Source organism: Thermobia domestica, chromosome 11 (assembly GCF_964235325.1).
Source record: "Thermobia domestica chromosome 11, izTheDome1.hap1.1, whole genome shotgun sequence".
Taxonomy (NCBI): Eukaryota; Metazoa; Arthropoda; class Insecta; order Zygentoma; family Lepismatidae; genus Thermobia; species Thermobia domestica.
Window position 1 is genome coordinate 77,533,580 of NC_137464.1, and position 16,622 is coordinate 77,550,201.

A 16,622-nucleotide genomic window follows, 5' to 3' on the forward strand; every position below is an offset into this window, starting at 1 on the left:
CATAATGCACATTTATACCAAATTCAGTGTTTCTGCCTTCATCCATTTATTGGTTTGTGCATATACTTTCGTTATTTATTCAGGGTGCCATACTGATCCACGATGGGAACTTTTCTACATTTGGTATTCTTCCCTTTACCTGCCCATTCTCTTGAACATTTCTACCAAATTTAGTACCTTCGATTTTTATTTTAGGAGGCCATTTTGGATTCAAGACAACGACTTTTTCACATTTTATTTATCATTTCGTTATCACATCTTGATAATCAATATGTGTATTTCATTTGGTATTTCTATCCCAGCGATTGTGAAATACATTCTCATCCACCATATTGGATTCAAGATGGCGACTTCATGAGCTTTTTAAAGAAATTATTTTCGTAATACTCGTTTGGTGAAAGGTTTTTATATCAAATATCGTATTTCTAATTCTCATTCTCATTCCCATTCATCATAATCAACATTTGTCTTTGGTGTTTCTAGCTTTAGCCATTTGACCTAGAAATATAGATGAAGGTTCTGAGGTCCAGGGACTTTACCGTCCTTTAAAAATAGGACAAATTGCAAGAAATGGTATTTTTGCGGGGATATGGAAGATTCGGTGTAGGGAAGTTCGGTGCAGGCCCTGGACCTGTTGTATCAGCAATCCATCATTCCTAGCAATTCTTGTGCAGTTTAGCACATTTTACAATGATATAATGCATTGAGGAAATATAGTTTTTAAATATTAATATTAATATTAATATTAATATTAATATTAATATATATATATATATATATATATATATATATATATATATATATATATATATATATAATTTCATCATTATCATTTTCAACCAATGTTCGATCCACTGCTGGATGAAGGTCTCTCCAGCTCTTCTCCATAACCATCTATCTTCTGCTGTTCTTTTCCATGCTATTCCACAGTGCTTTTTCATTTCGTCACTCCATCTTGTATTAGGACGCTTTCTTGAGCGTTTCCAGTCTCTAGGTATCCAGTCGAGAACTGCCTTTGTCCATTTACCATCAGTTCTTCTTACGATATGTCCCGCCCACTGCCACTTCAGTCCCTTTATTTTCGCAATAATATCCGTCACTCCTGTCATCTTACTGATACAGGTATTTCTTTTCCTATCTCTTCGGGTTATTCCGAGCATACATCTCTCCATGCTCCTTTGTGTAGTCTGCAGACTGTGAATGTCTGATTTTGTTAGTATCCATGTCTCAGCTCCGTATGTCAAAACAGGAAGAATACATTCATTGAAAACTTTCCGTTTCAGACACATCGGCAGTTTACTTTTTAATATGAATATATATATATATATATATATATATATATATATATATATATGTATCACTGGCGTGACAGACCTTGCGACCCTGAGCCTGCCCCAATACCATGTGCAATTATTTCCACCTGAGTGATGGCCGTGGGGTCAGCACTGCGCAAATTTGAACCAAATTATTTTAGAACTAGTTGGCCAATGAAAATAAAGTTTTGGTCTAAAATGACAGTCTTTATTGAGGCAATGAAACTGTTACAAATAATTAATTAAAATACTCTTCCTTAGTTATATATTTTTATTTTTTTAAATGTTGATTTTTCTATTCAGGTGGGTGAATAGGAACAAGCATTAATTTTTTTGTGTTACTTTCCTATTGCATTGCAACTGACATGAATTATCATCATTTCCTTACAGTAAGGCTTTGGCTGCGAGAGTTTCCTTTTTACCTACCCAAAATGGAAATCGAACACATCTGGAACGTCAGGATAGCCACACACGAAATCGATATCTGAGATTTTTCGGAATGACGTTGAAGAAAACTTACGAGCAAATTATTTTTGAACTTTGGAAATGTTTTCCATTATTTGTTAAGATATCTTTAATTCATCAGTGTTATGTCATACTCTTGTAGGGAATAACCCTACTCTGCACACTCCACAATTTTATCAATAATCATTTCTTTTTTTTCTTTTCTTTTCTTTTCTTTTTTTTTTTTTTTTTTTTTTTTTACAGTATTCGACTTCACGTTATATTGGTTTACATGTCTCTGTAAAACTGTTGTGGGTATGTCATATTTTTTACTAACACATCTTTTACGTTAGTTTGTTAACGATAATGCCCTTTTAGCTTTTTATGTTAGGTCATTTGGGTATTTGTGATATTTTTTGGCACGGGGTTATGGTTATGAACCTGTGACTCAAGACATTACGAACCTGTTCACCCGCCACTCTCAAAAATGCTGTTGTTAATTTATAAAAATGTCTTAAAATTAAATTATGAAATTTCAAAACTAGTTTTGCACATGAAACATCGAAGTGCAGTCAAAAACAAATGCTTTGAAGCCCCACACGTCAAATTGCTTGGAGCACCACCTTTGGAGTGAACAAAGTTAAACTAAGTTAATTAATATTAAGATTCTTCGAACAGTAGACCTCGCGATAAATTTCTGAAAGTTTTACTTAGGTTCGTCAGTTCTCATTTTTGGATAATTCATTTTCATTTTCTGGCTACATCCTTATCTGATTTCACCCCCCCCCCACTCCACCTTCCTCCGAAACAACATTAATTCTCGAAGTATATTTGTTCATTTCCTGTCAAAGTATCGTTTCGATTCATCAGTTTCCATTTTTGATCACCCCTGTTTCATTTTCTGGCTACACCCTTCGGAAACAAAGGTCGTAATCCCCGATATATGTTTGTTCATTTGCTGTGCCAGTTTCGTTTTGATTCGTCAGTTTTCAATTTTAGATCAACCCCGTTTTTGTATTCTTGCGATTTTATTCCTTATCCGATTTTACCCCGCTCCCTCCGAAACAATAGGCCGTAATCCCCAAATATATTTGTTCATTTCCTGTGAAAGGTTTGTTTTGATTCGTCAGTTTTAATTTTTTTAGATCCCCCTTTTCCATTTTCTAGCTACACCCTTATCCGACCCCCCCACCCACATATACACACCTGCGAAGTAACAGGTTGTAATGTTCAAAATATGTTTGGTCATTTCCTGTGGAAATTTCGTTTTGATTCGTCCGTTTTCATTTTTAAATAACCCTCTTTTCTACTTTCCGGCTACACCCTTATCCGATTTTACCCCCTCCCCTTCCTCCGTATCAATAGCTCATAATTGCTTATTTATTAAGCTCTTGTAACAGAGAGGAGTTCATCAAATTCTTTTTAATTGTGTTTTTTTCGTTTTTCTATATTTTCGCACTATTAAGAGGGAATTTCACCGCCTTCCCTTGGTCCGATTTTGTTTCCCAACGAACTCTCCTCAAAATATTCTAAATATGGCCTATACCCTCCTCAAACAAATCCTGGGTACGGCCCTCTTTAAGACGAACCCCGTTCTCAGCTTTTGAACATCCTACTAAGAGGCACACAAACAAAAATGCTCTACATGGTCATCGATCATGATTTTTTAGATATTCCTTGTTCTATCAGATAGTCTTCCAGAAACCAGATATACTTAATTTGCTTACGATTGCTCACCAGATGATCTCCACAAATAACTCACTTCCATAATTGTTCATCAAAAAAGTCCAAATTTTTTTGCGAAGTGTAGGCTTACTCATGCTAATAATTGATTCACCTCCCGTAACGAAATAAGCGTTTTCACGAAAAAAATTTCATAACACTAGGCATTTAACCTGATCAAAGAAAGCATTTAACCTGATCGATGTTTAAGAACGCGCCCCTAGAGTCAGCGGTGCATGAAAACGTGGCTTTCACGGCAGAGTCGCACGGTCCGTACTTACCATGATTTTTTGGCGGAAATATTGCAACGATTGCTAAATATTGCTTGTAATTTTTTAAGTAAAACGAAAATTTTGTAAATAATAATAATCTCTTTTAATAAAAGATAAATAAATTTAAAATAATTCGAAAATCCTCTAGTAGAGGGCTGTAGCTGACTGGCGAGAATCACCCAATAGCGATATAGATGCGAGCCATGCAACTCTATATTGAAGGGCATGTATGTATGAACTGGAAACGCCTTAACTGGTAGAGTTTGTTAGAACAGACATTTCAAATTGGGTCATTGACGACAAGCCTGGACACATTACTCAAGTGTCCAGGTTTGTCGCGGTCGATCCCGACAAGCCTGGACACATCTATTTTGGGTCGTTGACGACAAGGTTGGACGACGACAAGCCTGGACACATTCCTGGGGTGTCCAAGCTTGTCGTGGTCGATCCCGACAAGCCTGGACCCATCTCATTTTGTGTCGCTGACGACAAGGTTGGTCAACGACAAGCCTGGACACATTCCTGAAGATGTCCAGGCTTGTCGGGATCGACCCCGAGATGCTTTGACATATCTCATTTTGGGTCGCTGACGACAAGGTTGGCCAACGACAAGCTTGGACACAAAAAGTGTCCAGGCTTGTCGTCGTCCAACCTTGTCGTCCAACCTTGGCGCGGTCCCATTCAAACAATTGAGTATTATCGATGTTACATCTTGAAGATGTTGGGTTTGAGTTTAGATATTCAGAACACGAAGGTGTTATATATCATCAATGATTAAATGCGAAAGGCATCACCTTTGCGTATGTACGTTAAAACTAGTATCTTGCATTCATTCTTTGACAGTATACGTTTTTTGAGCCGAGATATTGCTCAAGGATACGCGAGACACTGGATATGGACGGGAAACATTAAAAGATGTTCTTATAAGAGCAAGGATGACCAAGGAAATCGCTCTGTGTAATGTCATACATTTAACATCGTGTAACTGTGAAAATGACTGTTCATACGCGCGATTGTCAGAAAACAGAAATTGTGCCCTCTAACGTATGTCGTCAGTGTCGAGGAATTGGATGTATGAATGCAGATCTAAATAATGTACACCATGGAGATAAACTAGATAACAATGAAAACTTCATTGATTTCTAAAAAATAATTCTGAATGGACTAATTACAAAAATGTTCTTAAAGTATACTAAAGTCTAATGTAAACATTAAGTTTGGTTTGAAGAATACAAGTAGGAAAATTACATTCTAGTTATAAACAAGACATTTGAAACAAAATTACATTCAAATGACTATTGCAGTTAAGAGTGATTTTAAGTATGTGAATTACGGTTTTCCCATGCAAAGCAGACTACCAATTTCTGTTATGGGGCGTTTACACTTAGTCGATTTGCGTTCGATTCAGTTGAATTGACATCACTTTCAACTTAATCGACCGTGTAAACGGGAATTCAACTTAATCGCTTGTTGATCGAAAGCGACTATTCGACTGGCAACTGAATTAAAAGACGTTCTATTTTCTGTGGTTGAAATAATTGAACACATCCATCGATCTGATTCGGCCTAGTTGCTTCGATTTAGTGGCAAATGCAGCGAGTCGATTTAGTCGTGCGACTAAATCGATTTAGTCGTGCGACTAAATCGACCAAGTGTAAACGCCCCATTACTTTCTAACGCTGTCAATAAATAATTTTATGCTATATTACGTGGTGTAAAACTGTGTGTCATAAAAACTCACTCCATTTGGAAAAACTACGCCATTTTCAAAGTAAATTAATAATTATGATAGTGAAAACGGCGGTGGAGTTTTGTTAACATATGAATAATTGTCAATGTTACAAATTTTAAAACAATTTATATGAAAATCACGTTGTCCCGAATTTTGGATTTTACGTTTCTTCCACAGATTGGGCTTGATTAATATGTGTTAGATCGTTCGATTTTACGTTTCTTAAGATTTCCAATGATATATAAGTTTTGGTTCTGTGTAATAACAGAAGGTGACTAAAGCCGTGAAAGTGAATGTCATCTTATGCACTTTTGTACAGAGAGGTCAGAAAGTAATATTGGTTATCATCTTTTCCTCTGCTCGTATTGCACCAAGGTGTGTCGTTGTTGGCTATGATTTAGATAAATATTAAGAATATCTGTTGATGTTGTTTGGTTGATGTGCAATAACTGCCAGTGCTGCAAAATTTTCATGATTTCTGAAAATATACCTTTTTGAAATAAAAAGATATTTTCTTCTTCCTATTCTTCTAGAAATTTAGCACGATGGGGATATATGTTATTTACTTAGATTCTGTGTCTTTCAAGCTTTCCAACAATAAATGATTCATGGCTTTGTTGTAATTAGAACGGCGCCTAAAGGAATAAACGTCAAGGGTGACGATTCCCATAAATTCCTTGTCGTCGTCAAAGGATGGCAGACATTTTTCAAAATTGCGGGAAAAGCTGCAGTGGGATTTTAGGGGACTTTTAGTATGTTATTCCTGACACATTCCCTTACGTCCATACCAATTTTTAGCTTGTTACTAATTTGTTCCTTTCTTAACCTTATTTTTACTGGACTGGTGTACTCTGCGTGACCTTTCCAACGATATGTAACACATGCAGATTCCCGCGTACCGCTTCTAGTACTTCCTTTGTCAGTGACGAACAGAAGCTCAGTGGTGTTCAATGTTGCCAGACATTTCTTCAACAAGTGGAACAATATATTAAATTCCTGAACAGAATAATTACCAGTGGCGGTTTCTCTTAATGTTTGCATGTTTGTACAAACCTCCTTCCAATATTTTCAATTTTTATTTGTGCTAAATCACTTTTCGTTATATTGTCAACATAATCTCTTTTTAAACAAGTGCGTTTGAAACGGGGCTTGCTAGTTGCTTTCTGCTTGAGAGTTTGCCAAACTCCCCAGCTTAACACCTTGGCCACTGCGGGGGTTCCGCAGTAAGAGGGGAGTTATCACGCCGTGCACTGCCTCATAAGGATCCATATGCTTGCATATCTTTTGCAAACAAATCTACCAAACAAAAACAGCTTTTCCAAAACATAGCGCTTTGGAACTTGAACTTCTCCACCGTCCCTCCCCCTGTAGTATTGGTTGACACGGTTCTCGCCCGAAGGGGAATAGTCTGTTTCTTTGTGACAATGTTGCGTACTGTAATCTAGTCGCTACAGAGAGAGAGAGAGAAAACTTGCACCTTGCCTAAATGCGAAATTGCCAAGTGGCCATAACTATCGGTTCTGTCAACCAAGTAAGATCAAGGCAGCTAAGGAGATACTAAAGGCGACCCCGTGAAGATTGAAGACAAATTGAGGGTGTCGATATTTAATACACTCGTATCTGAAGAAGTAGAAATTTGGCAGCATTGATACAATGTTTTCCTTTTCATGTGTGTATGGGTGAATGACAAAATTGGAGGGCAATTTTTAGAAAAAGAGCGTTAATTGGAGAAGGGGTGAGATTTTAAAGCAGGTAGCGGACTTTGTAGTGTTGTATGTTTGTGTGTGTGTATGTGTGCCGGTCTTTGTTGTTCATTGGAATATTGTTGCTGTAATTGCATAATTACGTGTCTGTTCCCTGATTTACGTGAACTATTCTAGCAATGCAGTAGCAATGAATTTTGTAACGTCTCTGTTGAATTAGCCGTTTTCGAAAAGAACTTCAGAGGCAAACCTACTTGTGAAAGACATTGTGGAAGACTTGTGGAAGACCGATTCCGACTCTCAATATAACGCAAGTAATTAGAAGTCAGAAACGAACATTTACAAGGAAGTTTAATCTCAACTCGTACGAACAGCATAAATGGTTATGTGAATGTGAAATTAAAAATGCTTTGTTTTGTTTTCCCTGTTTGTTGTTCGGGGCGGGGGAAGATGCATGGAGTAAAAAAAGGTGCGGATATCCAGCATCTGCACTACAAAATAAATAAATAAATAAAAAACATGAAAATTCGTCAGCTCATATAACACACGTTGTAATCTCACTGTGTTGGAAAGTGTAAATATTATTGCTCAACTAGATGCTGGTTATAGGCGGTCCATTGAGAATCGCAATCAAAAAGTGCCGCAAAACAGGTACGTGCTCAATATAATCATTTGCATTTGGTTTCGTGACACCTTCGAATTGGCTTCAAGATGACATGATGAAAAACAGACTCTTCTTCAAATCGAGGAGTATTTTGTAGATTAATTAATTTCGGTGCAGAACTTGACAGCGCTCTCAAGAGTGATTTAGAAAGCACAACAATTTTCAAGAGTACGTCAAAAATCATACAAAATGAGCTTCTCCATTGCATGCTTGAAGCATGCCATGAAGAAATCGTTATTATTATTTATACCAGTGGCGGAGCCAGGAGGCGATTGCCCCCCACAGAAGAGGAAGCTTTTATTTTATTTTATATATAAATAAAACTCATCCCAGAGTTTGGAGCTTCTAAAAATAGCTCTAAGTAGCAGTATTACAACCCACCGCCCTTCCTAGAAAGTCGTCCTGGATCCGCCCCTGATTTATACTATTATTATTATTAATACTAATAATAATAAAATATTATAATTTACAATAATAATAATAATAATAGTACTAATAATGAAAAAGGAGAGGTCATCCATTCTGCACCACCTAAAATTCAAAGCACGAGCCGCCACTTATAATTACTACTGATGAGTCCTGTATCAGACGTTCTGATCCTGAATCAAAGTAGCAGTTTTCCGTATGAAAACACAAAGACTCACTACCTTGCCACACACACACACACAAAAGAAAATTTGGGCTTCCGGTTCCTTAAAGAAGATAATGCTGATTTTGCTTTCTGTTATCCATGGAATAGTACTGCAGCATTGGATTCCAGATAATCAAACTGCAAATGGAGAATATTAGGTTATTATGCTAATGTTTTCAAGTGTATTTAAAGGAAGCAATTCGCAAAGAAAACCTACAAGAAACTTTGAAAGGTTCGAAGTAAATGGTGGCGGTCTTTACACCATCCTCCATACAGCCCAGACCTAGTACTGTGATTTCTGGGCTTTACCAACACTTAAGAAGGACTTCGGAAGGAAATTCAGCACGTACCTGGAAGTAAATGCTGACACTTCCTCTACCTTACATCAACTTTCAGAATATGGTTTGCAATATGTATTTTTGAGAAGCTAGTTCATCGCTGGAAAAGATGTATAGAGTATAAACGACGTTATACTTCGGAAACGAAATCCATACTGCTTCTACTGACTCGAACGCTGAATAGTGATCTCATTCCAAGAACTTTTGAAACAGCTCTCATAATTAATGAGATATAGTACAAGATAACTTTGTAATATTGTTCAAAGATATATCAATCGATATATGACATAGCGCAGAAGAAAGTGGATGGTTGAAGGTAATTCTCATGCGTAGTTTTCGGGGAAAAACTAATTTTTATGGCGTTAAAAATATGCTGTTTGAAGAAAATCTGACTCAGTTGTAGCTTTTTATTCTTCTGGCATAGACTGTTTACTTATTTATGTACTCTATATGAAAAATACACAGAAAAAGCTCTGTTATATGTGAAAAACACATACCTACAGAAGATTGTTCGCATTCAATCTCTATTTTGAAGTACTAATATGAGAAATAATGGTACACATAGCCTAGGAATAACTACTCATGGGCATCAATTGAGTTGATTTTAGTTTAGCGTCCCTTTCAGCAGCGAAGCTATAAGAGACGTGGACCTACTGATTAACGTGGAATCCGAACCACATGAGCTCCCGCCGGGAATCGAACCCGGGTCTCCCACGCCAAAGGCTCGTACGCTAACCGCTTAGCCACGGAGAGCTCTCATGGGCATCAAGTACTTAGCTTTGCGGATGATATTGTGATGTTGGCAGATAGTGAAAAATAGATGAAGAGGAAGCATCAGGTTTAAATGGAACCCAGGAGATGATTAACAGCAAATCCAACGTGAAGGTCAACAAGAGAGAAACCAAAGCTATGAGATCTGTAAAAAATAAAAAATAAATAAAAAATAAAATAAAAGATAAAGATGAAAAATGAAGCTCACCCGATGGAAAAAGTACAGGAGTTTAGAGAGTAAAATAATTAATAATAGGTGCAAACAAGATGTAAAAGCTCAGGAAAGACGGTAGGTCTATTTGAAGATGAACAAGGAACATTTTACCGGAGCTATCAATATATAAAACTTAATAAAAGGTTGATGGAAGCTCATTTGTGGAATGTAACATTGTGTGGATGAAAGGCATAGACTCTGAAAGAAGTAGAAAATTGAAGAATAAAAGACTTTGAAATCTGGTGCAACAGAAGAATCTGGAAAATTAGACGGGTGCATAAGGTATCAAACGAAAGAGTGTTGGGAATGGCAGGTGAAAAAAGAAATGCACTGAAGAGTATAGGAATGGCAGGAGAAAAAAGGGGTGTACTGAAGACTATGGGAATGCCAAGAGGAAAAGGAGTGTACTGAAGAGTATAGAAATGGTAGGAGAAAAAAAATGTATTGAAGACTATGGGAATGACAGGAGAAAAAAAGGAATGTACTGAATGAAGACTATGGGAATGGCAGCCGAGTCAGTTTTCTCGTTTCACCTTTGGATAAATGTCCTCGACTAACAACATCGCGAAATCGTAATCCCTATGTGTTGAACTACGCTACAACCTTGACGAACAAGTAGTAGTTATCGTTATCGTTATCGTTATCCTGAGGTTATCGTTAGTTGCTGCTGGCCATTCACCCATATCTTTTAAGTCAGCGATAGGTGCTTAGGCAGCTTGATGTTCCTCAGAGTCATCTGAGCGTAAGCGGTTATTTTCAGATTCAGGTTCTCTCTTAACTGTAATTTCTTCTGACAGCGACGTTCTTTTTGGCTCATTAATGCCACTGGTACCTGCACACTCTTGACTAGCAGGCGGTTTCGTCTTCCAAATTCTCAAGGTGAGTCGCATTTCCACTTGCAATAGGTCAGTAGTCAAATTTTTTCAAAATTTCTTTTCTTTCTTTTTTCTTTCTTTCTTTTTCTTTTCTTTTTTTTTTTTTGTTAATTTTACCCCTGTTGTTGCCTCTCCTTCCAGATTGCCACTCCCTACTCGCCGCGCCATTGAAATGCTAGCCGCAGGTTGACCAGCTATAGAAATTTGACGTAAGAATTGTGTAGATCATAATGCATATAGTGCCTACATTCACTATAATAAATTTATTATTTTTATTATTAAGCGGAAACAAAAGTTATTATAATTAATTTTACATTAAAATTCTACAAGATCTTCTTTCTTTCTTTTTTGACAGGGGATACCCACAATGGAGGTTATGGTGGAAAGTGCATAATTGAAATTTTAGGGTCTTGAGAAAAAAACGCTGAAACATTTTAACCAGACAACAATTAAAAGTTTATATAGAAAGTATGGTTATAATTTACACGAGAACACGTTATTATGAAATAAAGCCTTACACAGGGGAAGGGGGGATGGCTGCTGTTGAGGGAAGTTTCAAGTTATATCGGTAAAATTTACAATTTTATCCCTACAAGCTAAGGTAAGAGAATTTAAAATGTGTCCTAATAATTCTTACATGACTATAAAATTGTAATGTATAAGCCGCTACTAAAGTTAAGATTAGAAGCCAGTGTAATTGAGATCACAAGAAAGTAGGTAATATTTTGTTAGAGGAAAACCACAATAATTTAAGAGGGTAAGCCATGAGGATCTATTGACGGATAGGTAGTCTCTTCCTTAGAGAACGTTATTCTTATTTTCAGAATTTAATTAAGATCAATTCCTTGTTTTAAATGTTACTACTTTTCTTTTCTTTTTCAACTAGAACCTCATTCAAAAGTTACAGGACAAAAAAGCCGCCAAAGCACAAGGAGGACGACAAAAGAGATCGACAACTGGCAGCAGGAAGAACGAATTAACAGCATCAGTGTTGGAAATGATTGAACAATTTCATCAGGATAATGAAGAAGATTGTATAATGCCAGGAACATGTGGATATGAAAATCATAATTTGCCAACATTTTCAAAGGCTTTAAAATTTGCCAGGTACTTGAAATATGAAAGTCTTTTCTACATGTAAATGAATGAAAGCGAAAACATGAGCCATTTTCGAAGAGCTCAATTGCAAACAAAATATGAATTATCTTCATGTTCTGCTAAACCATGTTCTGTAACGTATCTAGAGGTGCTAAGGGCTCCTCAAGGCAAGATTAACTGGTTGTTATGGAGTTTAGCGTCCTTTGGTTACAGTCAGGCCCGTGCTGGCCCACCGGGACACCGGGACGTGTCCCGGTGCGCCCTCCGAAACATCACAGTATAAATAAAGGTACAAGATTTAATAATAAAAATTCTTACAGTTTTATTGGTAAAGAACCCGTGAAAGGTGCAGTGCGTCCTTTACATTAGGGCCCTTGCGAGTCCACACCAAAGATAAACGATTTTATTTACTCTTTTGTATACCACAGTTCTGTACAATAAATACATACAGTTACTATTGGTAAAGAACCCGTGAAAGGTACAGTGCGCCTTCTACATAAGGCGCCCTACGAAATTTCTGTTACCACGGCACGTCACGTCCTCAGGTTGTGGATCGAGGAGAAGGCCTCTGGGATATAGAGGTTAGCTGCGAATATACTGAATAAGCAGTCGCGGACAGACAAGGGATTGTCCTCCAGCTTGGGGATTTGGTGTGAGGCTAACAACTCATCCTGTAAAAAAAAAAAAAAAAAAAAAAAAAAGCTTGTTCAGGGATCAGAACTGATAACTTGGCACGAACTCAGCTAAGTAAAATCGAAATGAGAATTGGAACATGGAAGATAATAAGTCTCTATCAGGCAGGCGCGTTAAAATGTGTAACGAATGAGTTTAGAAATAGAAGATGGACCTAGTGGGATATCAGGAAGTTAGATTAGAAGGAAATGGAGGATTCAAGTCGGGAAATTTTACGTTCTTTTACGGGGAACGAATTAAAATTTACCAACTAGGATCGGGACTTTTCGTTCACAAACGAATACGTAATATCAGCAATTACATGGGTTGAATTTGTTAATGATAGATTTTCTTTTAATTCTCTTAAGGGTCGGTGGTGTAATATTATTGTTTTAAATGTACATACCTCAACAGAAAATAAGGATGACAATAAAAAAAGTGTTTTTTTTTTTTTACGAAAAAATAGAACGGGTATTTGATCATCTCCTGCAATACCATATGAAAATTCTGTTAGGCGGTTTCAATGCAAAGGTAGGACGAGAGGGTATTTTCAAACCGATTATAGGGAATAAATGTCTGCATAAGGAAGGTTGTGACAACGGCGTTAGACTCGTGAACTTTGCAAATCCAGAAACCTTATCGTGATAATTACAAAATTCCCACGTCGCAACGTTCATAAATATACATGGACCTCACCAGACGGGAAAACACATAATCAAATCGATTACGTTTTAGTAGATAGAAGAAAATAGTCTAGCACAACTAATGTTCGGTCGTCCAGAGGAGTTGATTATGATAATAAGAGAGAGACTATCGTTGGATAAAGGAAATATTCAATATCTGAAAACGAAGTGGTTTAATTTAAAGAAATTAGAGGAGAGTCAGATGAGAGGGGAGCCAGATTGAAGTGTCGAATAGATTCTTGGTTTTATAAGGTTCGGAGTGCAGTAGTATTCAGGATACTTGGTTGAAATTAGAGATAACATTAAGATTTCAGCAAAAGAAATATTGGGACACGCAGAAATACGTAGGAACAGAGCATGGTTCAACCAGGAATGCACTAAAGTAGCAGAGAAGAGAAAACAGAAGAAACAGCTTTGGCTACAAAATCCGAACGAAAAAACTACATAAAATTTCACTGTCATCTGGTGGAAAACTTCCAAAACTTTTAGAACAATGAATCGCGATTTTTGAAAGCTAAAATTAATTAACTTGAAGATAATAATAAAAATAAAAAAATTCGGGACATGTATAAAATCCGTATAAATGCATTAACGGACTTAAGAAAGGCTATCAATTTCGTGCTAATATATTTAAATAAAGCTAAAGGAACAGTTCTCACTGATCAGGATAGCATCTGAAATAGATGGAAAGATTTCTTTGACGATTTGCTTAACACATAGTAAAAAACTAATATGCGTGGAGAAAGTGAAATGCATAGAGCATAACCGTATGTTCCAGAACCTTACCAGACAGAAATAGAAATCGCTATTAAAAAATTAAAGAAACACATATCGGTGTAGACGAAATTCTGGTTGACTTCATTTTAGCTGGAGGGGAATAATTGTAGAGCAAGATACACAAACTCATTCTCCTTATCTGGAAAAAGAAGGAATTACCACAAGAGTGAAAAGAATCAATCATTAATCCAGTTCAGAAGAAAACTAACAAAACTAATTATTGAGGCATTTCTCTTCCGTCAACATCCAATAAATCCTCTTAAACATTCTATTAGAAAGATTGCCTCCATACGCAGATGAAATTATTGGAGATTATCAGAGCGGATGTAGGTAAAATCGATCAACTATCGACCAGATATTTACTATTCAACTAATACTTGAAAAGAAATGGGAATACAATATTCTGGTGCATCAATTATTGACTTTAGACTAGGGTAGAAAGGAAACATTGTACAACATACTTACAGAATTTGCAATACCGAAAAAGGTAGAATAATTAAGATATGTTTAAATGAATCCCAAAGTAAGGTTCGAGTAGAGAAATTCTTGTTCACGAGCTTTCACGTTGAGAATGGCCTGAAAGAAGGAGATGCGTTGTCGCCATTATTATTTAACTTTGCTCTGGAGAACACTATAAGGAAAATCAAAGACAGGAATCAGGTCCTAGAGCTGAATTGTATTTATCAGGTTATGGCGTATGCTGATGATGTAACTTTAATAGGGGATGATAGAACAATAGCAAGGAATGCAGAAATCTTACTTAACGCTTGCAGAGATATGGGCTTCAAAGTAAATGCAGAGAAAACTAAATAAATGGAAGTTTATCGGGATTGTAATACTGCATTTTATGGATGCGTCAAAATACCAAATAATATTTTCTTTCGACAAAGTGGATACTTTCAAATATCTAGAATCATTATTAACAGACCAAAACCATAATCACTAAAAAATTTGATGTCAACTGAAAGCAGGGATTTCGTGTTATTATTCAGTTAAAAATCTTTTGTTGTCGCGAATTCTGTTGAGGAATTTGTAGCTTAAAATATAAAACGATAATCATCCCTGTTGTGCTTTATGGTTGCGAAACATGGTCACTGAATCTGAGGGAAAATCGCAGACTGAAAGTATTTGATAACAAGATTCTTAAATCAATATTCGAACTCCAAGAGGAACGGGAATGGGGAATGGTGGACATTTCATAACGAGGAACTGCATAATTTTATACCGTATTCAAAAACATTGTTAGGGTCATCAAATCTAGGTGGCTCAAATGAGCATGTTATGTAGCCAGAATGGAAGAAATTAGAAACGCTTTCAAAATTCTAACTGGAAATCCAAATAGGAAAACAAAAATTAGGAAGACTGAGGCGCAGATGGGAGGACAATATTAAAATGGTTCTTGCAGAGATTGAAATAAAACGTAGAAACTGGGTCCAGTAGGCTAAAAACAGAAATCAATGGAGAGCTTTTGTAAACGCGGCACTGAACCTCCTGTGTCCATAGGCCATAGAGCTATATTAAGTTTTTGATACATTTAGCTTCTTTTTATTTGACAGAAGTGTTACTACAGGAACTAAAATGTTTTCCTCTTGTAAAGAGGATTTCGATTCAAGGTTTCCACAAACTAGCTATTTACGTTAATACTAAAACAAATTTGGTGGTGATTTTGTTATAGAAAGGCATTCATACTTTTTTTCAAAGTCTATATATATATATATATATATATATATATATATATATATATATATATATATATATATATATATATATATATATATATATATATATATATATTATATTATATTCCCGTTTGTATCTGCGCCCTTTTAGTAGACCTGTCCACCGCCCTCATTAGTATCCCAGCACGGCCCTGGTTACAGTAAAGTAACGCCAAGTTTGCATGAGACTGCAGTTAACATAGGATCCTAATCATATTAAGTCCCACCATCAATCAAACCGGGGATTCCCACAGCTAGAGGAGTACGCTAACCATCGACTCACGAGAAATCCCGAAGACAAGTAAAGTAATAGACTCTATAAATAAGTAATGGTTTAGTATACAAATGATAATTTAGTTTCATAAAAATATCAATATATCATATCTAAATTTTATATCTCAGTAACTACCAGTACTGTACTTCTTTCATACATTTGAAGGAAGCACATAACACAACTATACCAGGTGTATGAGGTCCCTGGTTTGATCCAAGTCGTGCAAAATGGATTCTGTGATGGGCAATCAATGTGTTTGTGGGTGTTCTCGGGGTTCTCCCATTTCCGCCAACTTTCTGCATTCTACCATTTCATTACTTACCATAATCGTCATCATTATCACGTTTCTCTTATCCTCGGTGAATAATCGTGAGACATTAAACTTTTTTTTTTTTAAATAGACCTATCTATAGCACGTAACACAACGAAGTACAACTTTAATACGAAAGCATGAAGCTATATAAAACATTCTCACGTATAGTTTGTTCACTCAGTAGAAGTGCAGTTCGGTAAATTTCTTAAGTTCCCATGTTGATTTTTACAACTGCATCCCTTCCTCCCTTCATCCCTCTTTTGACCACGTTTTCGGGGTTGCAACGTTTCAACATCCACTATTGTCTCTTCTTTCTTCCCAATACTGTGGCTAATATGAAACAGATGTCAGGCAATGTAAGAAAAAGGCAGGGGCGGATCCAAGAAAGGAGCGATTAGGGCGATTGCC

At 36.5% G+C, this 16,622-nt stretch overlaps 1 protein-coding gene across 1 annotated transcript in view; it reads left to right on the forward strand.

Annotated features, from left to right (window-relative positions):
• LOC145663603 (uncharacterized) overlaps positions 1–16,622 on the forward strand; it is a 177,523-nt gene that overhangs the window by 127,033 nt on the left and 33,868 nt on the right. The window contains exon 4 of the mRNA XM_081729712.1: positions 11,566–11,786. Coding sequence (XP_081585838.1) covers positions 11,566–11,786 — 221 coding nt within the window. The remainder of the gene's footprint in view (positions 1–11,565; positions 11,787–16,622) is intronic.